This window comes from Eucyclogobius newberryi, unplaced genomic scaffold (genome assembly GCF_026437365.1).
Source record: "Eucyclogobius newberryi isolate DKJ021-1_F unplaced genomic scaffold, fEucNew1.0.hap1 SCAF_37, whole genome shotgun sequence".
Taxonomy (NCBI): Eukaryota; Metazoa; Chordata; class Actinopteri; order Gobiiformes; family Gobiidae; genus Eucyclogobius; species Eucyclogobius newberryi.
Window position 1 is genome coordinate 576,400 of NW_027316023.1, and position 23,445 is coordinate 599,844.

At 41.1% G+C, this 23,445-nt stretch overlaps 5 protein-coding genes across 5 annotated transcripts; 1 reads left to right on the forward strand and 4 right to left on the reverse strand.

The window, feature by feature from the left end:
• Window positions 1-4,879: 4,879 nt before the first annotated feature.
• LOC140376561 (histone H2B 1/2) lies at window positions 4,880-5,448 on the reverse strand. Its single transcript, XM_072462039.1, has one exon. The coding sequence runs from the start codon at window positions 5,429-5,431 to the stop codon at window positions 5,057-5,059; it is 375 nt and encodes a 124-aa protein (XP_072318140.1). The 5' UTR covers window positions 5,432-5,448; the 3' UTR covers window positions 4,880-5,056.
• A 2,084-nt stretch (window positions 5,449-7,532) lies between these two features.
• Window positions 7,533-8,000, reverse strand: LOC140376558 (histone H2A-like). The gene has a single exon (XM_072462036.1). It carries the CDS (start codon window positions 7,967-7,969, stop codon window positions 7,592-7,594), a length of 378 nt encoding a protein of 125 aa, XP_072318137.1. The 5' UTR covers window positions 7,970-8,000; the 3' UTR covers window positions 7,533-7,591.
• A 1,206-nt stretch (window positions 8,001-9,206) lies between these two features.
• Window positions 9,207-9,654, reverse strand: LOC140376556 (histone H3). Its single transcript, XM_072462034.1, has one exon. It carries the CDS (start codon window positions 9,631-9,633, stop codon window positions 9,223-9,225), a length of 411 nt encoding a protein of 136 aa, XP_072318135.1. The 5' UTR covers window positions 9,634-9,654; the 3' UTR covers window positions 9,207-9,222.
• Window positions 9,655-10,948: 1,294 nt separating this feature from the next.
• On the reverse strand, window positions 10,949-11,644 carry LOC140376554 (histone H1-like). The gene has a single exon (XM_072462031.1). It carries the CDS (start codon window positions 11,583-11,585, stop codon window positions 10,971-10,973), a length of 615 nt encoding a protein of 204 aa, XP_072318132.1. The 5' UTR covers window positions 11,586-11,644; the 3' UTR covers window positions 10,949-10,970.
• Window positions 11,645-19,659: 8,015 nt separating this feature from the next.
• LOC140376622 (uncharacterized) lies at window positions 19,660-22,798 on the forward strand. The gene is made up of 6 exons (XM_072462108.1): window positions 19,660-20,474; window positions 20,589-20,872; window positions 20,962-21,296; window positions 21,512-21,931; window positions 22,036-22,190; window positions 22,302-22,798. Exons 1-6 carry the CDS (start codon window positions 19,855-19,857, stop codon window positions 22,564-22,566), a joined length of 2,079 nt encoding a protein of 692 aa, XP_072318209.1. The 5' UTR covers window positions 19,660-19,854; the 3' UTR covers window positions 22,567-22,798.
• Window positions 22,799-23,445: the final 647 nt, after the last annotated feature.

The following is a 23,445-nucleotide window of genomic DNA, read 5'->3' on the forward strand; positions in this document are numbered from 1 at the left end:
ATTATTAAATTGTACAGCATTTTAGAAGTTAATCCATTAAAATCCAGTTTATGTTTGTCAGTAAAATCACCGTATAGAAGTTTGTAAGCGGGGCCTTTACGTGCCCTCCCAAACCGCCTTTTCCACAGTTTGAGGTCCCCCACCCAAGGAGCACCTCGGGCAATGGCCAGGGAAGTGTTTTTTATGAAGGTTATTGTAAATTTAACTTCCAAATTAGTTGCTCCTAAACCGCCGACACTTTTATCTTTAAATAATAAATGTCGTTTTGTCACTTCACGAGTCATGCCCCAGATGAAGTTTACACACAGTTTAGTTAGATGTTGTACAGTTTGTTTTGGAGGAGGAAAGATTGTAGCTAGGAATATTAGTTTTGAGAGAATAAACATTTTAATTATATTTATTCTTAGTTGGTAAGTCGTCTTTTTGTTTTCCCATTTTTTAAATTCTTCTTTCGTTTGATCAGTTTTTAGTTTCCAGTTTCTGTCAGAGCTGTTGTTGCATATGATTAGTCCTAATACTCTGATTTCTTCTTGAGGGTTTATGTTTATAATGACTTTTCTGTTTTCCTCTCCGATCCAGACGGCTTCAGTTTTATTGAGATTTAGTTTCGCGCCTGAAGCATTTTCATAGATTTTAAGAATTGAGTTTAAGTGTTCTACTTCCGTTTGGTTTTGAATAATCACAGTGATGTCATCTGCATAGGCCATGGCTTTAACTTTAAACGAGTCATGAAGATCTATTCCTTCGATATTTGTACATTTATTGATAGTGGATATTAGTGGATTAATGGCTATAACGTAAAGTGCTGCACTCAGAGGACATCCTTGTTTTACCCCACGACACACATTGAACGATTTAGTTAAAACACCATTTACATTAACACATACAGTGGATTTAAAGTACAAACATTTGATCATATTAATAAATTCTGTAGGAAAACCATATCTAGACAATACGTGCCATAAATATTCCTGTGACACAAAATCAAAGGCTTTTTTTTGGTCTAGGCCTAAAACATAAAAATTCTGGTCTTCCTTATTTAAATTCAAAACTTCTCTTAAAGTGCATAGATTGTCCCACATGACCCGCCCTTTAATCGCACACGTTTGTTCCTTTTCAATTATTTCTTCGAGTAAATCGTTCATTCTATTTACAATAATTTTTGCCAGTATTTTATAATCAGTATTCATGATTGTTAAGTGCCTGTAGTTATTGATGTCACATTTGTCTCCTTTTTTATACAGTAAATTCATGACCCCTTCGTAGAGAGTGTCCCCCAAACAGTCCCGGGACAGACCCTCATTATACACACGAGTTAAAAGTTCACTTATATCATTTACAAATAATTGATATAATTCAGAGGAAAGTCCATCTGGACCAGGACATTTTCCTCGATTTAGTTGTAAAATTGCCTGTTTGACTTCTGACTCTTGTATTTCTTGAGTGAGCGGGTTGAAGTCCAGGTGGCTGTACGTGGGGACGTCTCTTAATATTGTTTGAACATCGAAATATTTTGGGTTTATTCTTTTGTAGTTTTCTGCACATATTAGTTTTATTGTTTCACGTTTTTCTTTCTCTTCAGAAATAATGGAGCCATTTGGGGCTTGGACAGAAGCAATAAATTTATCTTTTAATTCTTTGGTGTAATTTAAAACAGCTTGATCAATATTTCCGTTATTGTCAATATTTGTTGTTTTAGTTATGTTAAATAATAATTCAGAATTAATATGTTTAATCTGAGATTTTATTTCTTTGATCTTAGTTATATCATCATCATTATTATCAGGATTGTGTTTCAGATTTATGTACTCAGTAATTAAATTTTCATAATATGCATTTTTTATTTTGTTTAATTCTTTACTTTGATTTTTAAGAAAACGTTTAATTCTTGATTTAAACATTTCCCAGAGAGAGATGTAAGAGTTGGTTAAACATTTTAAAGAGATTATTCTATGGATTTCTAGTTTTATTTCATTTATTGCATGTAGATTTTGAAAACATTGATTAACTTTCCAGTATCCTTTCTGTTCAGACGGGCCGTGAGTGAGTGACGTCTGGACGATCAAGTGGTCAGAGAATTCAGTTAATATTGTTTTGTAGTTAAAGGCTTTAATATTTGAAGAAGTATAAATACGATCAATTCGAGTTTTGGTTTTGGTGTCGAAACGTGTAAAATCAATATTATTGGGGTACAGTGCTCTGTAAACATCAATTAAATCTTCAGTGACATCTTTTAAAAGTTTTCCCTCTTTGGTCATTTGTGTTGGAGTGTTTGCTATTCTGTCTTTCACGTCTGTCACAGTATTAAAATCACCACATAAAATTACATTATAACTAACAAGTAAACATTCTTTTAACTTCCGGAATAATGTACATTTGCTATGTCTTGCCTGTGCAGTGTAAACATTGATAATTCTATATTTGTTATTTCTATAAAAACAGTCTACCAACAGGAGCCTTCCAGGCATTAGGACCCTTTGTTTTATCATTTCAACATCATCATTTTTAAAAAATATCCCAACACCATCAGCACTTTCCTCCCCAATGGACACAACAGATTTCCCTTTTTTCCAAAGATTATTGACATCTTCCACGTCATTTGGAGTTTTTAGGCGCAACTCTTGTAAACACAATACATCATAGTTTGTTTTTAACAGGAAGTCTATTTTGGGTTGTCTACATTTGGTCGACTGGATCCCTCTCAGGTTCCATGTGGCCACAGTTAGAGTTGTCATTGGGGTTTAATGTCAGGGGAGACTTTATTATCAACTTTCTTATTGTTACTGTTTCTGGATCTTTTCTTCTTACGTTTCCCGTTCACCAGGATAAAATCAGTGGGGGGATAAATACCTTCTGGGGTGACAGAGGAGTCGGATTGAACCCTCTCAGGGGGCAGAGGAGAGCTGCTGCTCTGGATCTCTGAGGCAGAGCTAATCTCAGAGCTCGGGCTCTCACTCGCACTCTCGTATTGCTGCTCATGATCACTTTCAGAGATACTTAGTGAAGACTCCTCACCTTCACCCTGGGGGTCGTGGGAGTCGTCTGAGGATGGTAACGGGGGCATATTTGAGTGCGTAGAGTCGGACTCATCAATTATTAGTGGTTCGGAGTGTAAATCCTGCTCCGGACAGTTGGAGGGCGGGTCAGGAGGCCGGGCACAGATCTCTGGTGTCGGCTTGGAGATGGTTATATTTACGTTGGCTCCAGGAGGGAGCTTAGTAGAAGCGGGTCGAGAGCTGGTCTCCGGCGGCTTGGTTTTACCAGGCTGCGCACTGATCACAGGCGGCGGTTTTTTAGGCCGGGCACTGCGTTCAGGCGAATTCCCGGTGCCACTGGTCGCAGTCGGCGGCTGTTCGGACCGGTCACTGTGCTCAGTGGAGGCGCCTCGAGAGATCCCTGGCTGGCGCTGCACCTCCGAGCCTCTAGAGGGCGGCAGAGGCGGGCGGGGGTCAGGATGCTCAGATGTGGAGCTGGGCCTAGGTCTGGGTTGTTTGCTGTGGAGTGGCTTTGTAACAGGCTGCTCTGTGGTCAGATTGGATGGCTGGACTGTTGCGGCTTGTGCATAAGACATCCGGGTGTTATCAGTGTCTGCTTGTGTATTTGTGGGAGGTGCTTTGGACTTATTGTAGTGTGAGCTGGGGCAGGTGAAATATGTGTGACCATGTTCCCCACACAGGGAGCACAGAGCTTCAGACTCACAGTCCTTGGCCTTGTGTCCATTATTCCCACATCTCCAGCACTTCACCAGTGGACATTGTCTCACCTGATGGTCGAGGGACTGACAGATGAAGCAGGAGTTGATCTGTCCGGGGTAGATGATGCGGCCGTTGTAGGGACCGAGTGAGATGGAGTTAGGAATATTAACATAATGTCCATTAGAGTCTTTCAACAGTTTAACTTTATATTTCCGTATTCCGTACCAAATGCCAAATTTATCCACTGGTTTGGACATTTGGATTATATTGCAGAATCTGCGCAGGTACAGCGCGATGTCCTGATCCGCGATGCGGCCGGTCCAGAATTTCACTATAATGTTAGTTGTGTCAATCTGAATTGAGGACTCCACAGTCCAGTCTTTCCATTTTTGTTCTTTATGTTTAGCGGTGTATATTTCCAGGAATCGCCTGAGCGGCGTCTCATCGTAGAAGCAGATTTCAAAGTCCTTTTTGTTGGGAAGAGCAATGAAAGAATAAACGTTTGCTGCATTGATCCAGCAGGATTCGAGCAACAGCGTCTCTCCTACATAATCGCGGCTTGGAGGAGCCCCTCCGCCGCAGAATTTTAAGCGCACCCAGAGCTGTCCAGGGTTCAGACTAAACATTTCCTCCTTTGCCGCGTCCACTCATGTTTACTGTTTCTTGGTGGAAGAGTCAGATGTGGCTCTAACGGCCGCTCCAATGGTGTTTATCCTGCTTTTGCGGACGCAGGTGAAGACAGTCTGTGGGCGTGGCCGTTCTTCCACCAATAGGAACGTGCCTCCCAAAGGTCGTTTACGCAGAACAATACTTTTGCTTTTTTTAGTCTTAAAAGAAAAAAACGTACACATTTCTCACGATATTAACAAACTGAAAAACGATGCCCTTTCACTTAAATGAAAATACTGTTCATTCACAGCATACAATTAACTCCACAATAAAGTGCGTAAGTGCTCATCTTTCCACTTTTGAAACATTTCACAAAAATCTAAGTATATACATTATTAATAATATGGGCCTACATTAAATATGCTCATCTACGAGGTTGTAACATTTGTGAATGAATACTTAACATTTCCATTTACAATAGAGTATAACACTCCAGTAACTAACTTTACATATTTAGTTTACTGCTTTATTCAGAGCATGATTCATTTCAAGTCCGTCAAACAATCTTTGAATTTAACCAGACGTTGCAAATTTAGAGCGGTTTAACCAACCTAATTTTACTCTGGGTGGAGACCTCTTATCTAATTATATATATATACACATATATAAAAGCAAGTGGTAGACGTTCATCTTTGTCAGATGTGGGTGGCCCTGAGAAGGGCCGTTGTTGAAAGGTTGGAGCACACTGGGGTTTACTTGGAGCTGGTGTACTTGGTCACGGCCTTGGTGCCCTCGGACACGGCGTGCTTGGCCAGCTCTCCGGGCAGCAGGAGGCGCACGGCGGTCTGGATCTCTCTGGAGGTGATGGTGGAGCGCTTGTTGTAGTGCGCCAGGCGGGAGGCCTCTCCGCCGATCCTCTCGAAGATGTCGTTGACGAAAGAGTTCATGATGCCCATGGCCTTGGAGGAGATGCCGGTGTCGGGGTGGACCTGCTTCAGCACCTTGTACACGTAGATGGCGTAGCTCTCCTTCCTGGACTTTCTCCTCTTCTTGCCGCCTTTCCCAGCGGTCTTGGTCACGGCTTTCTTGGAGCCCTTCTTGGGCGCGGCCTTGGCGGGTTCAGGCATCGTGAGCTGTTCTGAGGACAGACGGACGAATGACTTGAGAGCGCGCCGCCCCGCGGTTTAAAGCAAGCCTCATGCAGATAAGCTGTGCTGTTCCTCGAAGCTGATTGGTGGATTATAAGAAGTGGTGTTTTCTCTTTTACAATTCCTCTGGGAAATATTGAAATAAAGAACTAAAGGATTTCTAAAATATCTAAATAAAAAAAAAGAAAAGAAAATCTCAGATGAAACTACTAAATTCAGAACTATCATTTAATAAAACCAAAAGTACACATATTGATAATAATGCTCAATTCTTACTAAATCACAAGAAATAATTACAAGGTAAATTCATAGCTTCAATCCAGTTGTTTGTAAATACAAAATATTATGCATTCCCTTTTTCATATATTTTACATTGTATGTTGCACCTTTGATGCCAAAGCATTTCCCAGTCTGTGAATTCTGTAATTGACCCTAACCCTTTCTTAGTTAGAACACGTGTTTATTTTGTTTTCTGATACAGTAAATGTATTTTCAAAGCAGTTGATCTCATCACTGATGGTACTTTACTGTGTATTAAACAACTCAACAAAAATAACTGCAAACCACACAATTAACAAACACAGTTCTTTCACAGAAGTGCCTGTGGGATCTACAAACTTTAACTAATATTATAGTTGTTTTTACTATTGAATAAACACTAAAATCTAAAGTTTAGCCCAATTATCAAAACCTTACAGTCAAGGAGCAAAACTGGGCCTCAGATCTGCACCACTGTAACACAATAAGTCAGTTCACACTTTGTGCAAAACAACACACACAGTGATTTACAACACTGAACACACTTGTATGTATTTAAGACACAGAAGTTTATCAAAATGTCACTTCTTTGCAATGCTAAAGCACTGACTGTCAAATGACCACACCCATGTGCCAAATGACCACACCCATGAGCCAAATGACCACACCCATCTGGTGTGTAACTGGTGTGTAACTGGTGTGTATCTGGTGTGTAACTGGTGTGTAACTGGAGTGTATCTGGTGTGTAACTGGTGTGTATCTGGAGTGTAACTGGTGTGTAACTGGTGTGTATCTGGTGTGTAACTGGTGTGTAACTGGTGTGTATCTGGTGTGTAACTGGTGTGTAACTGGTGTGTAACTGGAGTGTATCTGGTGTGTAACTGGTGTGTAACTTGTGTGTATCTGGTGTGTAACTGGTGTGTATCTGGTGTGTAACTGGTGTGTAACTGGAGTGTATCTGGTGTGTAACTGGTGTGTAACTTGTGTGTATCTGGTGTGTAACTGGTGTGTATCTGGTGTGTAACTGGTGTGTAACTGGAGTGTATCTGGTGTGTAACTGGTGTGTAACTTGTGTGTATCTGGTGTGTATCTGGTGTGTAACTGGAGTGTATCTGGTGTGTAACTGGTGTGTAACTTGTGTGTATCTGGTGTGTAACTTGTGTGTATCTGGTGTGTAACTGGTGTGTAACTGGTGCAAACATAGATAAGTCATATGCAACATGTGTGTTTCATATGGTAAAAAAATATGGTTTTGATCAATTAGTGAAGAGTTTTTACAAGAGTGGTTCATTTTGCAAAGGAGCTAAGGTGTTTTGCTAATTGGGTTTGTGGTTGTGCTAATTGTGTGTAGGGTTTTGCTAAATGAAACAAAACAATCAAAATTGTGTTTATTTAATCGTAAAAAAATGTAATATATATATATATATATATAAATGGGAGCTTTGTCTGTGACTTGAATTCACAGTTAAATGACCGTCAGTGATCAAATCCACCACTAGAGAGCGAAGATAATATGGCATTTAACTGGATTTAGACAAGTTTTAACTTTTGGATAGACAAAGCAAAACAAGACTCAAGAGTACCTGAAATCACAGCACTTTATAATTTATATGGTTTAATTCAATTCGGTTGTTGGAATATTTAACAGGCTTTTAGTTTTGGGATTTGACCAATTCATCACTGTTAGTTTTGACCAGTGAGACGTTTGACAATTATTTTCTTTGCCATGTTTGACATATTCTCACCCATTTGTAAGTCACTAAAATGTGGACAAGTTGACCTGCAAACAAGTTTCAGTTAGAAATCAGGCAACAGTTTTGTTTCCTTCTCTGGAGTGGGTGGCTCTTAAAAGAGCCGTTGTGTTGTTATCCGGGTCTGGCTTTACTTGGCCTTCTCGGTCTTCTTGGGCAGGAGCACGGCCTGGATGTTGGGCAGCACGCCTCCCTGGGCGATGGTCACTCCTCCCAGCAGCTTGTTCAGCTCCTCGTCGTTGCGGACGGCCAGCTGCAGGTGGCGGGGGATGATCCTGGTCTTCTTGTTGTCTCTGGCGGCGTTACCGGCCAACTCCAGGATCTCAGCGGTCAGGTACTCGAGCACCGCGGCCAGGTAGACGGGAGCTCCGGCTCCGACGCGCTGGGCGTAGTTACCCTTCCTCAGCAGCCTGTGCACACGGCCCACGGGGAACTGCAGCCCGGCTCTGGAGGAGCGGCTCTTTGCCTTTGCTCTGGCTTTACCGGCGCCCTTTCCTCTTCCAGACATGTTTGTAGTATCAGATGATTTCACACGAGGGAGAAACTGTTCTCTGTGGCCGCTCACAGGCGGTATATATAGCAGCAGTGCTGACTTCTGATTGGTCGGCTGAGCGTTAGTTTGATTCTCCAATCAGAGCACGGACATCCTCTCCGCTTTACCAAAGTAACAATACATGAAACAATACATTCAAGTTCACGACTGTACATTTAGGACAAGAGAACTTACAATGGGGAACAACACTGTGGCTATAACACTACTACTAAATTGTAATGTTGATAATTGTATCCTGTAGCAGATTAGAATTGTTTTTCGTTTTGAGTTTATAAAAGTTGTTTTATCATTGTACATTTTTGTTTCATTTATTTTTTTACTTTTGTTAAGAATATAAGGTTTTTCTTTTTTTCCTTTTGTAAGGGCTCCTCTATTTGCACATGAATTGCAATTACTGTGAAATGCATGTGCAGTCTATGTGCTGTCGTGACACATATGCATGTGCAATTACTGTCGTGATCACATGCAATGGTATTTATGTATTTATTTATTTGTCTATGGGAGTTTTTATTTATTTATAGGAGATCTTCTACTGAAAGTGTTTTTCAGACTTCCTATAAGTGATCTGTATCTACCAACGTTGCACCAATGAAATTTCCCCATGTGGGACAATAAAGGAATATCTTAACTATTAAAAGTGTAAGTTATCTGATGTCTCACTTCTGTACCTATGTTGTAACACTGACATTTCCCCACTGTGTGGATTATTAAAGGTTTATCTTAATCTTATGTTCGTGAATTCAGTTCATTGGCAATGGCAAAAAAAAAAAACACTTTTGACTCCGGTTCTACAGCAAGTGACATGTCTTATAAATATATGATATAACATACGTGTTAGGCTGAATTAACTTTAGGAAGTATGAGAAAAAAAACTTCTTATAGAACAAAACTCCTCTCATATCTTAATAGGGAATGGAGGAAAACCATAAATAAAAGTAAAGTAAAACTAGCTAGAATAAGACTAAATACTAATACAGTTACGTACACTCTTATTTACATCAGTTATAGGCACATGAACTTGGCCTTAATTGCTTGAGAGTATAATTGCACATGAACATGACAGTTTCACATAATTGAGTTGGTATTTAATATGTTTTTTAAAGGTGGCCCTATTTAGGATTCCAAGCAATGTTCTGGTCAAGTGTGGCTCTTAGAATGTGTTGGTGGCTCTTAAAAGAGCCGTTGCTTTGGGTTCACTCGGGGTCAGTTTAAGCCCTCTCTCCGCGGATGCGTCGGGCCAGCTGGATGTCCTTGGGCATGATGGTCACTCTCTTGGCGTGGATGGCGCACAGGTTGGTGTCCTCGAACAGACCCACCAGGTAGGCCTCGCTGGCCTCCTGCAGAGCCATGACGGCAGAGCTCTGGAAGCGCAGGTCGGTCTTGAAGTCCTGGGCGATCTCCCTGACGAGGCGCTGGAAGGGCAGCTTGCGGATGAGCAGCTCGGTGGACTTCTGGTAGCGGCGGATCTCCCTCAGGGCCACGGTGCCGGGCCTGTAACGGTGAGGCTTCTTGACGCCGCCGGTGGCCGGGGCGCTCTTGCGGGCCGCCTTGGTGGCGAGCTGCTTCCTGGGAGCCTTTCCTCCGGTGGATTTACGCGCTGTCTGCTTCGTTCTGGCCATTTTCTCTGCTCTTGGGTCAGTGTCAAACCTGAAACTCTTTGCTCTCTCAGCCAGCGGCAGCGGGCTTTATACAACCAGGGCGAAGCCGATTGGCTGAGCTGGGCTCGCGCTCTGAATTCAAACATTAACCACGCCTCTGTCCCACGCGCCCCGTGTTCTGTCCCTTTCATTCTATAACTTCATAAATAACGTGATCAGATTTTAGTTTGAGTTTCTTCAAGGCTTTTGAAACTGTAACAGTTCATTTTGAGTTGTCCTCATCAAACATATTAAACACTTTGTTCGTCAAAAACGTCACAATGCGTCCATGTTTCAGGATCACATAGAATAATATATTGTAGTGATATAAGATCACAAGCCTTTATTTGTCCCACAATGTGGAAATTCCACTGTTGCAACACAAAGTAGGTACAGAAGTGAAAAATAACGGATGAAAACAACTCGAAAAGCTCTTATAAAAAAAGCTCTTATACTATATAATAACAATAGTGACACTCTTATTTACAGCTGTTTCATGGACAGAGAATATTGAAAACATAATAATAAAAAATACAAAATATATACTATTTTTATAAATGTATAAAAACGTGAAACTGATGAAATAAAGCAAGACAACGTGCCTATTGCACTGCCTTGTAAAGTACTATAGTATTGTATTATAATTCTGTTCTTCTGTGGGTGAGTCTCACAGAAGAACCGTTTTGTGTCAATGTTGTGCTATTTACGTTCACAGAAATGACCAGCACAATCAAAAAGGAGCAGAGAAGAAAACAAATATATAAAAACAACAACAAAACAAGATGGTTTTGAACACATTTTGTTTAAGACAACTTGTTTAACGTTTCTCATTTACGACATGCCACACTTCAATGGTTCAGTCATTTTTTTTCCCTTTTCAAATTAATATGATTTTGTTGTTGCTTTAAACTGATAAATATAGAGAGCTTAGGTGATGTTTTTGAGTGACAATCCAATGAGTCCCAAAGTTTTACCCGAGCCACAGATATTGTCATTGTGGCGCCCCCTGCAATCCCTGTAATTGTCTTCAATGAATATGGTCTATGGTTTGGAAGTTCTTTTTGAGGTCGATATAAAGTGCTAGAGCGCTGTTTATTTTCAATTGCTGTGGTGATATGTTCTGTTTTCTGTGGAAGTGCTAAAGATGTAGGTCGTTCTTTCCTGAAACCAAACTGACTCTCCCAGTAATAAACAAAATGTGTTTCATGATTACTGTGATTGTGATTCTGCAACATTGATATTCAAGGGAAGAGCTGCTCTTTAGAGAGAGTGGTGGCTCTTAAAAGAGCCTTTTGAGGGTCGTGGTGGTCGCTGTGACTTTACTTCTTGGCCTTCCTTGCCGGGGCCTTCTTTGCGGGGGCCTTCTTCGCGGGGCTCTTCTTCACTGCCTTGGCGGCCTTCTTGGGCGCAGCTTTCTTGGGGCTCTTGGCGGGCTTCTTGGCTGCCACTTTCTTGGGGCTCTTGGCGGGCTTCTTCGCCGCTTTCTTGGCCGGGGACTTGGCCTTCTTGGCGGGCGCCTTCTTCACCACCTTCTTCTTGGGGGAAGCTGCCTTCTTCGCCGCCGCCGCGGGCTTCTTGGCTTTAACGGGGCTCTTCTTCTTCGCTGCGGTCTTGGGCTTGGCCTCCTTCGTGGCCAGTTTGAAGGAGCCGGAGGCCCCCGTGCCCTTGGTCTGGCTCACGGTGCCTGAGGCCACCATCTTCTTCAGAGTGGTGTTGATGCGCTTGTTGGCTTTCGCCACATCGACGCCCTTTGCCGCCAGCGCCTTCTTCACCGCGGCCACGGAAGTGCCCTTGCGCTCCTTGGACTCGGCGATGGCGTCGGTGATCAGCTTCGTGAGGCTGGGGCCCGCGTCCTTCTTCTTGGCCGCGGCCTTCTTCTTGGGGGCCTTGGCTTTGGCCGGAGCCGGGGCTGCTGCGGGAGCGGTCTCTGCCATGATTCGTGTCGGTTAGATCTGTGTCTGGAGCCGGGGCGCGCGCGGAGGATCCTTATAACGGACATGAGAACCGTAGAGACTCAACCCTCTCTGCTGAGCGGCGCCGGCTCCGCTTTGTGTTTTCTCTTCGCAGTTTAGAGTTAAAAATACAGTAACGTGACTAATTTTTTGCAAACTATTTGACACGAATCTTTAGAACAAAGTCACATCTAGTTGTCTAATGCAGTCATAGACTGACAGAGTCTTGTGTTTTTAAGAACGAGCCATCAAACCCTGGCCATGTCCACACCAGCGAGACACTCGGCATCGACTTTTTCCTACATTTAGCTTTAAAGTGGACTAAACTTTGATACATAAGAAACTATTTGTATTTAGACAAACAAAAGAGATGTCAAGGAGTAAATACACAAACTAAACTTGTAGTGTGGCTTCAGTGTTTAGTTGTAATTAACCGAGTTTGTGGCGGTAGTAAACACAAAGCTGAGGAGCCTTTCTGTGTCAGTCTGCGCTGGGGCAATGGTATAATTCTGTTCATGTACATAACTATATGTGTTTACACGAGTGTGATGTGTGGAAACTGTGTGGAGAAAGGTTTTGGAACAAATTAAGGAAAATCAGAAATCAACATGTACATTTCAAACCATGGCGACTTGGTTAATTGCTGAATTTGTGTTAGAAGGATATAATGTATTTGATGTACACAGGCATTGTAAGTACAAGCACAATATTGTAGGTAAATCACTGATGGCTCAGTTATACATTAAGTAATGGAACGTTTGCCTTAAAAACAGATGACAGTCAAAGTATTCGTCCATGCCCGGGCACATTTTATACATGAGTTACCAACGGTGCATGACAAATTAAGTATTAAGATGTAAAGTGAGATGTTCAGTTTTGGATTAAAACCCAAACCAACACAAATAAGTGGAGATTGTGCTATAATATAATAGGATCATATATTTTACAAACAGTTATGATACGACCATAAGTGATCATATGTTAATGATCATTTCCTGGTGTCAAATTGTCAAAATAAAAAAAACAAAAAGTGTTAAAAATATATACCGCTCCATTGTCTAAGGACAGCTGTAACAATCGAGGCCTTTTAAACAGAAGTATTAAATATTGATTGAAGGTGTTTTTGATGATGATCCAAATGAAGCCAACGTGGCTTTTATAATTGTCCAATTCTGGTTTATCATCAAAAAGACAAAGGCATAAGAAAAACTTAGATGACGCTTGAAAGTGAATATAAACTTTAAAAAAACTAAGTTCCTCAATATTAAAAAAGCAGCAACAACTTTATGTGTTCACTGCCATCAGCCTAAGGTCAGGAAACGTATTTAGACGCTTGATTACGTTTGTAGCTCCTCAGAAACAACGCTGCACATGGATCTCGAGATATTTATTAGCCTTTTTGATAGTAAAACGCCGTGAAAATTACAGACAGAACAAAAACAGTACATTTAGACACTCCCCATAATCATTGTTAAACACAGTATAATACAAACAGCTACCTCGTGGCCGCCTGTCACTGCGGAGGTCTTTTACGTGCTGGTACCATATAAGTGCATTTCATGCTGTTTATGACTTGATATAGTTAACATGACACAAATTCGCAATCACATCATTTTTTCATACAAAAGGTTCCTTGATCATTGGGCTGGGCTATTGCTTGTGCTGCCTTCAGCGTGGCACTGGTTCTGCCTTTCCTGCATGTGCGTGATAATCAATCCCATCTATGAAACAAAAATGCATTAACTATTTACTGACAGTTACAACGTTTATAGATGAATTTTTCAGCACCATAAATTGCCTCTATTATTAGTTTGTATAGCATTTCAGAAGTTAAGCCTCTGTAAATCCAGTTTATGTTAATGAGTAAAATCACCATATATAAGTTTGTCCCTGCCCACCATCTTTTTTCCAGAGTTTGAGGTTCCCCACCCAAGGAGCTCTTAAAGTTTCATGTCTAAATTAATTAATGTAGAAAAATATTCAGTTGTAGTCATCTAGACTCGGATGAGTCGAAACGTATCAGAGTCAGAACTACAATGGAACACTCCTGGACGAATGAGGGACACACCCACATGTTTCTGATTTTGATGAAATGTACAGCCACATTTTGCTTGTTTTGGCAGAGGACGGATTGAACATAACAAATTAGTTTTGAAAACAAAAATAAAATATAATTATTCTTAATTGCAAAGTTATTTGTCCGTTTTCCCATTTATTAAATAATTTTGTATCGTGTCATTTACAGTTCCTGAGGTCTTTGTTTTCCTCTGATCCAGACGCTTCAGTTTTGAATTTGAAGCATTTTCATAAATAAACTGCAGATAAGCAACAATATTCATATTATAGACTTGTTGGAGGTAATGCAATATTTTACTTAAGACATTAAATTTATAAAGAATTATATACTATGTTTCCCCTGTAAAGCAGGATTAGTGTCTCATTCGGACCAGAAGGTTTCTCTTCATGTTCTGTGTGTGGCTCTTAGATCCATTAATAAGCAGAAGATTTAAGATGAGATAAGATATTCCGTTATTGTCCCACATGGGGAAATTTCATTGATGCAACGCAGGAAGATACAGAGGAAGAGAACAGATCACTTATAGGAAGATTGAAAAGCACTGAAAAAATAAAGATAAAAATAAATATTATTGCATTTGATGTTAGAGAACTGAGATGACTTTTAAAGTTTACCTTCATCATACACAAGATGGCGACATCAACCAGATCGTCTGCTGACGGTTTTAGTGAATTCAGTAAAGTAGCTTTGTTAAGCACAAAACATTCAGTTTTTGTCAAGTGAGAAACGACTCGCGCGTGATTTAGAGAATGGTTTAATGACACGATTATTTCTAGATTTGCTTTTAAGAGATTCGGTTACATTGATGTGACAATTCTGCGGGTGGAAACGCGAAAGTCTAGAAGTTGCTCTTCTGCACATGTGTGTGGCTCTTAAAAGAGCCGTTGTTGCTGTTGTTGTCGTGTTCAGTCAAGTGTCGTTTAACCTCCGAAGCCGTACAGAGTGCGGCCCTGTCTCTTCAGGGCGTACACCACGTCCATGGCGGTCACGGTCTTCCTCTTGGCGTGCTCGGTGTAGGTGACGGCGTCACGGATCACGTTCTCCAGGAAAACCTTGAGCACTCCGCGGGTCTCCTCGTAGATCAGACCGGAGATACGCTTCACGCCGCCGCGGCGAGCCAGACGGCGGATAGCGGGCTTGGTGATGCCCTGGATGTTGTCACGGAGAACTTTGCGGTGGCGCTTGGCGCCTCCTTTACCGAGTCCTTTTCCTCCTTTGCGTTTTTAAACAACTTTATTAAAGTTTCACATGTTTACATAAATTTACAGTGTATACAAAATTTCAGAAGTACATATCTATATACAAATACAATTATAAATTCAAGATGTCCCAGGAAAAGGACGTGTTGAGTGTCCTTCGTCTCTTGAGTTCAGTGATTATCTGTCTGAATACAGTTGAACTGTTAATAAAAGTTTGTTGAAAGATACACTTTGTCCGTGTTTTCCAGATCTGAATTGTACAGATGGAGATGATGAGCTGAAAGAGTTCTGTTCGCTTTGGGGTGAAGGATTCCTGTAAGTGACCGTACACCACGGAGCAGTAATTCAAGTGGAAATTGAGTCCTATTGTTTTTAGACGGTCCCATATTTCCTTAGTTCTATAACAGTCCATGAGAAGGTGCTCCAGAGTCTCTTCCTCTTCACAATTGGGCATGGGACATATTTTAGTTGTCACATAACAGCTCCACGACACAACAGCTCGCACAGGGAGTCTGTTCACTGCCATTAGCCACCTTTTGTCTCTGATGCTTTGTTCAGAGCATTTATTTAATCGTTTTATTACATTTATAGATTGATTTTCTGTTAATTGTTTAAAAATCAGCATGTCCCCATAAAGTGTTTCTATTATTAAATTGTACAGCATTTTAGAAGTTAATCCATTAAAATCCAGTTTATGTTTGTCAGTAAAATCACCGTATAGAAGTTTGTAAGCGGGGCCTTTAAGTGCCCTCCCAAACCGCCTTTTCCACAGTTTGAGGTCCCCCACCCAAGGAGCACCTCGGGCAATGGCCAGGGAAGTGTTTTTTATGAAGGTTATTGTAAATTTAACTTCCAAATTAGTTGCTCCTAAACCGCCGACACTTTTATCTTTAAATATTAAATGTCGTTTTGTCACTTCACGAGTCGTGCCCCAGATGAAGTTTACACACAGTTTAGTTAGATGTTGTACAGTTTGTTTTGGAGGAGGAAAGATTGTAGCTAGGAATATTAGTTTTGAGAGAATAAACATTTTAATTATATTTATTCTTAGTTGGTAAGTCGTCTTTTTGTTTTCCCATTTTTTAAATTCTTCTTTCGTTTGATCAGTTTTTAGTTTCCAGTTTCTGTCAGAGCTGTTGTTGCATATGATTAATCCTAATACTCTGATTTCTTCTTGAGGGTTTATGTTTATAATGACTTTTCTGTTTTCCTCTCCGATCCAGACGGCTTCAGTTTTATTGAGATTTAGTTTTGCGCCTGAAGCATTTTCATAGATTTTAAGAATTGAGTTTAAGTTTTCTACTTCCGTTTGGTTTTGAATAATCACAGTGATGTCATCTGCATAGGCCATGGCTTTAACTTTAAACGAGTCATGAAGATCTATTCCTTCGATATTTGTACATTTATTGATAGTGGATATTAGTGGATTAATGGCTATAACGTAAAGTGCTGCACTCAGAGGACATCCTTGTTTTACCCCACGACACACATTGAACGATTTAGTTAAAACACCATTTACATTAACACATACAGTGGATTTAAAGTACAAACATTTGATCATATTAATAAATTCTGTAGGAAAACCATATCTAGACAATACGTGCCATAAATATTCCTGTGACACAAAATCAAAGGCTTTTTTTTGGTCTAGGCCTAAAACATAAAAATTCTGGTCTTCCTTATTTAAATTCAAAACTTCTCTTAAAGTGCATAGATTGTCCCACATGACCCGCCCTTTAATCGCACACGTTTGTTCCTTTTCAATTATTTCTTCGAGTAAATCGTTCATTCTATTTACAATAATTTTTGCCAGTATTTTATAATCAGTATTCATGATTGTTAAGTGCCTGTAGTTATTGATGTCACATTTATCTCCTTTTTTATACAGTAAATTCATGACCCCTTCGTAGAGAGTGTCCCCCAAACAGCCCCGGGACAGACCCTCATTATACACACGAGTTAAAAGTTCACTTATATCATTTACAAATAATTGATAAAATTCGGAGGAAAGTCCATCTGGACCAGGACATTTTCCTCGATTTAGTTGTAAAATTGCCTGTTTGACTTCTGACTCTTGTATTTCTTGAGTGAGCGGGTTGACGTCCAGGTGGCTGTACGTGGGGACGTCTCTTAATATTGTTTGAACATCGAAATCATTTGGGTTTATTCTTTTGTAGTTTTCTGCACATATTAGTTTTATTGTTTCACGTTTTTCCTTTCTCTTCAGAAATAATGGAGCCATTTGGGGCTTGGACAGAAGCAATAAATTTATCTTTTAATTCTTTGGTGTAATTTAAAACAGCTTGATCAATATTTCCGTTATTGACAATATTTGTTGTTTTAGTTATGTTAAATAATAATTCAGAATTAATATGTTTAATCTGAGATTTTATTTCTTTGATCTTAGTTATATCATCATCATTATTATCAGGATTGTGTTTCAGATTTATGTACTCAGTAATTAAATTTTCATAATATGCATTTTTTATTTTGTTTAATTCTTTACTTTGATTTTTAAGAAAACGTTTAATTCTTGATTTAAACATTTCCCAGAGAGAGATGTAAGAGTTGGTTAAACATTTTAAAGAGATTATTCTATGGATTTCTAGTTTTATTTCATTTATTGCATGTAGATTTTGAAAACATTGATTATTAACTTTCCAGTATCCTTTCTGTTCAGACGGGCCGTGAGTGAGTGACGTCTGGACGATCAAGTGGTCAGAGAATTCAGTTAATATTGTTTTGTAGTTAAAGGCTTTAATATTTGAAGAAGTATAAATACGATCAATTCGAGTTTTGGTTTTGGTGTCGAAACGTGTAAAATCAATATTATTGGGGTACAGTGCTCTGTAAACATCAATTAAATCTTCAGTGACATCTTTTAAAAGTTTTCCCTCTTTGGTCATTTGTGTTGGAGTGTTTGCTATTCTGTCTTTCAAGTCTGTCACAGTATTAAAATCACCACATAAAATGATATTATAACTAACAAGTAAACATTCTTTTAACTTCCGGAATAATGTACATTTGCTATTTCTTGCCTGTGCAGTGTAAACATTGATAATTCTATATTTGTTATTTCTATAAAAACAGTCTACCAACAGGAGCCTTCCAGGCATTAGGACCCTTTGTTTTATCATTTCAACATCATCATTTTTAAAAAATATCCCAACACCATCAGCACTTTCCTCCCCAATGGACACAACAGATTTCCCTTTTTTCCAAAGATTATTGACATCTTCCACGTCATTTGGAGTTTTTAGGCGCAACTCTTGTAAACACAATACATCATAGTTTGTTTTTAACAGGAAGTCTATTTTAGGTTGTCTGTATTTGGTCGACTGGATCCCTCTCAGGTTCCATGTGGCCTCTGAGGCGGAGCTGATCTCAGAACTCGGGCTCTCACTCGCACTCTCGTATTGCTGCTCATGATCACTTTCAGAAATACTTAGTGAAGACTCCTCACCTTCACCCTGGGGGTCGTGGGAGTCGTCTGAGGATGGTAACGGGGGCATATTTGAGTGCGTAGAGTCGGAGTCATCAATTATTAGTGGTTCAGAGTGTAAATCCTGCTCCGGACAGTTGGAGGGCGGGTCAGGAGGCCGGCTTGGAGATGGTTGTATTTACGTTGGCTCCAGGAGGGAGCTTAGTAGAAGCGGGTCGGGAGCTGGTCTCCGGCGGCTTGGTTTTACCAGGCTGCGCACCGATCACAGGCGGCGGTTTTTTAGGCCGGGCACTGCGTTCAGGCGAATTCACGGTGCCACTGGTCGCAGTCGGCGGCTGTTCGGACCGGTTACTGCGCACAGTGGAGGCGCCTCGAGAGAGCCCTGGCTGGCGCTGCACCTCCGAGCCTCTAGAGGGCGGCAGAGGCGGGCGGGGGTCAGGGTGCTCAGATGTGGAGCTGGGCTTAGGTCTGGGTTGTTTGCTGTGGAGTGGCTTTGTAACAGGCTGCTCTGTGGTCAGATTGGATGGCTGGACTGTTGCGGCTTGTGCATAAGACATCCGGGTGTTATCAGTGTCTGCTTGTGTATTTGTGGACGGTGCTCTGGACTTATTGTAGTGTGAGCTGGGGCAGGTGAAATATGTGTGACCATGTTCCCCACACAGGGAGCACAGAGCTTCAGACTCACAGTCCTTGGCCTTGTGTCCATTATTCCCACATCTCCAGCACTTCACCAGTGGACATTGTCTCACCTGATGGTCGAGGGACTGACAGATGAAGCAGGAGTTGATCTGTCCGGGGTAGATGATGCGGCCGTTGTAGGGACTGAGTGAGATGGAGTTAGGAATATTAACATACTGTCCATTAGTCTTTCAACAGTTCAACTTTATATTTACGTATTCCGTACCATATGCCAAATTTATCCACAGAATTTTGGGCGCACCCAGAACTGTCCAGGGTTCTGACTGAACATTTCCTCCTTTGCCGCGTCCACTCATGTTTACTGTTTCGTAGTAGAAGAGTCGGATGTGGCACCAGTGGCCGCTCTATGGGATTTAAACTGCTTTTCCGAACGTAGGTGAAGACAGTCTGTGGCGGGGCAGTTCTTCCACCAATAGGAACGGGCGAAGGGGAGATGTCCCGGAACAAACAATACTTTTGCTTTTTTCGACAATGCTTTTATGACTTTTATGACAATAAAGCTGTATTTATCTATGTATGCACTGTTCACAGCATAAATTAACTTCACATTAATATTAATATGCTGAACTGTGTTACCGGCCTGGCTGACCCTTTAAGAGAGAGCGGGGCATTGTGGGTAACCGGAAGTGTGCTGTTGTTTTTGGTCGTGTTTTTCGGCGCGCGTATTACTATCACAGTGTACGCCTCATTATAAACGTGTTACCTAATTTCCATATGAACTGCTGCAGCGCTTTTGTTATTTTTCGACCAATCAGCTGCACAAAGCGATACACATGGCTACTTATTCTGGCTCACGCTCTGGCTTTAGCACTACTATAGAAGCATTGAACCGAGATGGATCAAGCAAGCTGTATTGCAGAGGAGCTCAAACGTGGTTCTCACAGCACAACTCTGTGGGAGTACTTCTGCGACAAGCCGGATGCTTCAGGTTATCCAGATGGTAATCTAACTTCTGAATCTGAAGATGAGTGCACGGATGATGAGAGCGATTTCATCAAACTGGAGAACATCCCTAATCTACAGCTGACCTTAGACGACGACGAAGACGAGGAAGAAACTTTCGGCCTCGCAGCAGAGGAGCTGGAGCGTGACATATCAGACGCTATCTCTACTGTAACATTTGAAGGGGAGAAAGACGAAATGGAGAAAATCCGTAACTTTGACTGCAAATGCTACGCAAGAAGAAAGGAGGAGTCTCTCCTCGGGAGACATTCGTGTAGCGACAGACTTTCCCCAGAGCTTATGTACAACCTAAGGAGTGATTCTTTAGCAGCCGCAAAAGAGTGGCAGGACATGCGAATCATTGGACATCTTGAGGCAAACAGACGTACAGTAGCTACTTCGGAGATGACCACATCCACCAACAAGCCTCAGGTGAAAAGAAAGTGCCCCCGGACCACGTATTTCATCGGAGGCAATGAAGTCTGCAGAAATACTTTCCTGTTCCTCATGGCGTAAGTAGTCATAAGATACATTGCAATCCCTGCTACATGCTAAAATGATATGCACATCTAAACTATGCTGTTGGCATGACTCATTATGTGAAACTTCTTTGTTTTCCTTTTCAGAATTGGCAAAGACACCCTGACTGATATAACTAAACACTATGAGGACAATGGGGCGAGACCACGGTTTTTGAGGAAGAAGCGCTCTCAGCCACATAAAGCCAGGTTCATCAGCCGCAAAGTAATCCACACAGTTGTGGATTTCATCAAAAACTATGCAGAAGTCCATTCCATCATGTTGCCGGGCCGACATCCGGGCCATAAGGACTGGCATGTGAAGTTGCTCCCAACCCATGTGACTAAGGCCTCAGTTTGGCGTCTCTACATGAAGTCTGCTAAGGAGCTTGGTAAGTGTAAAACATTATTTCAGTGATTTTCATGATTTAATGATTAGCAATTACAGTTTAATTAACCATAAGCAACATCTGTTTTTCAGGTGAGCCTGTAGTTTGTAAATCAAGCTTCAGATCACTGTGGAACCAGCTTCTCCCACACATCAGAAGCTGCAGGCCACGTGCAGATCTCTGTTGGCGGTGTCAGAGCAACAACGAGCAGCTGATACAAAGTGCAAACTTTCCAGATGAAAGAAAATCTGAAGTGGTCCAGAAGCAAGTGCATCATCTTGCCCTTGTGCAAAATGAGAGGACTTTCTACAACTCTTTGATTGCTGCCTGCAGACAGACAACAGAATCTAATGTGCTGTCTTTCGGACCCTCACCGCCAGCAAGCAAAGACATCAGGATGCATTACAGCTTCGACTTTGCACAGCAGGTACTATTTATCACACATCATTTACTTCACTTTATTAAATGTCCCCTAGAAGGGTGATTTTGTCACTGTACAATAAAAGTGCTCAGAGAATAAGTCGCAGAATAATAGTGCAAATGCAGAATCACAACTATATTAGACAGTTACTGTATGAATAAACACAAATGTCTTAATCAAATGTCACATGTCTTAATCTAATCTCTCTCTGTCTTCTACAGATGCACTTTCCCTCAAACCCTCTGCAGCCGGGGCCAATGTATTTCCTGTCTCCACGACAATGTGGCCTTTTTGGTGTCTCCTGTGAAGGGATGCAGAAGCAGGTCAATTTCCTGATCGATGAAGGCATGTCGTCAAGTAAGGGAAGCAATGAAGTCATAAGCTACATGCATCATTTCTTCAACAACTTTGGTGTTGGAGAAAAATACGTGGATCTTCATTGTGACAACTGCAGTGGCCAAAACAAAAACAGTTTCATGTTGTGGTATGCTGCCTGGCGTGTTGGACACAAGCTTCACCACACAATGGACATCCACTTCCCCATTGCTGGACACACCAAATTCTCCCCTGATTGTGGCTTTGGACTTATCAAGCGAGCATACATGAAGACCAGGGTCGACACTCTGGAAGACATCGCTCAGGTTAGTTTATATTATTTGACTACTATAATGTGTAAACATTAGCCTGGCAAAACTTATTTTTCTTCTGTTCTCATTTTTTTTACATTTGTCGCTCTTGTCATCAGGTAGTGGAAAACAGCTCTCCTGAGTCTCACCTCAATATCCCACAGCTTGTTGGAACGGCGGATGGCAAAGTGTTTGTCAAGAACTTGGACTGGCAGAAGCATCTGAGTCCCTTCTTCAGACGGCTTCCAAAGATCAAGAGTTATCAGCACTTCAGGTGTTTATATTGAAACTCTCATATTGTGTTCATATAAAATTAATTGGTTAATGATGGTGTTTTATGATAAATAGTTTGCTATTTCTTAAATGTCCTGTTAATTGTTTACAGCTTTGATGCCGAGAGACCAGGTGTGGTGCTTGCAAAAAGTCACTGTGAAGCAGAACCTGTGGAATTTCAGCTACTGCGCAATTCAGCTGATCTGCCTCCGGTTGACTGTCTTCCTGTCCTGGTCCCACCTGGACTGAACTTTGACAGGCAGACCTATCTGCATGAAAAAATCAGGCCTTTCTGTGCTGACCAGGCTAAAGACATCACATGCCCAGCTCCAAGAGTCACTACAGAGAAGAATATGCGGAAGAGGATGCGGATGTGATCTCTGATGTAATTGGACTCTCCTTCACAACCTCTTGCTTGCTATGTTAGCCCTTATGCACAGCCTCTCCCTCCAACAGCCTGGACTAAATTCACTTTACTCTAGTTCTGACTTATTGTGTTGCCTCCAAAGTCTACTGACTTAAAACTGCACTGTGTATTAATGCATGTTATTCAATCAAAGCATTTCCATTTTAATAAAGTACCTTGTAATTCTGATTCAAGTCCTAATGAAAATAACACTACATCAATATTAACAACACTACAATTCTTGAGTCTTCAGTGACACCTGTAGAGGGAAGAACTACAGATACCAGATGTCAGTGTGACTAATGACAGTAGTCACAGTTTACACTGACTAACTGTTCAAACCTATAATGTACTCACGGTCTTCAGAGGTGGAACAGACTTCTCTGGCCACTAGGAGTTTGAGTCTTTGGTAGTGACTGTGCTTGGATGAATGCCTCTGTATTTGTACTTTATCACCCAGAGAATCACTGGCTCTATCACTGCTGCCCTGGTCCTTTCACCTGCACAGAGCCTTTTGCTTGGAACATGTTGCAGAAAAACTGAACATGGACAGTATTCCTGTCCATTAGAGACGGCCTCGATCATGTCCAGAATATGAATAATCTGTGATCGATCAAGTTATTAATTTAAAGTAATCCCAAGGGACCCCTCAAATAAAGATGAAGAAATAGAATAAGAAGCTTTGTGTTACGTGTACGTGGCCCATTCTGAGCAGTATATTTAGAGTCCTGTATATTCTATGTATTCTAGACTTAGTAATTTGAATTGAAAAAAAATAATTCTAGCTATTTTGATCAATTAAACAGTTCTCTAAAAAAACGTCAGTCAAATCCTCTGAGATCACTTTTAA

Coding starts and splice junctions, on each gene's coding strand:
- LOC140376558 (XM_072462036.1), bottom strand. CDS start 7,969: ATGTCTGGAAGAGGAAAGGGCGCCGGTAAAGCCAGAGCAAAGGCAAAG.
- LOC140376561 (XM_072462039.1), bottom strand. CDS start 5,431: ATGCCTGAACCCGCCAAGGCCGCGCCCAAGAAGGGCTCCAAGAAAGCC.
- LOC140376622 (XM_072462108.1), top strand. CDS start 19,855: ATGGATCAAGCAAGCTGTATTGCAGAGGAGCTCAAACGTGGTTCTCAC. Junction 20,475..20,588: donor ACTTTCCTGTTCCTCATGGC/GTAAGTAGTCAT, acceptor TTTCCTTTTCAG/AATTGGCAAAGACACCCTGA. Junction 21,932..22,035: donor CTCTGGAAGACATCGCTCAG/GTTAGTTTATAT, acceptor TCTTGTCATCAG/GTAGTGGAAAACAGCTCTCC.
- LOC140376556 (XM_072462034.1), bottom strand. CDS start 9,633: ATGGCCAGAACGAAGCAGACAGCGCGTAAATCCACCGGAGGAAAGGCT.
- LOC140376554 (XM_072462031.1), bottom strand. CDS start 11,585: ATGGCAGAGACCGCTCCCGCAGCAGCCCCGGCTCCGGCCAAAGCCAAG.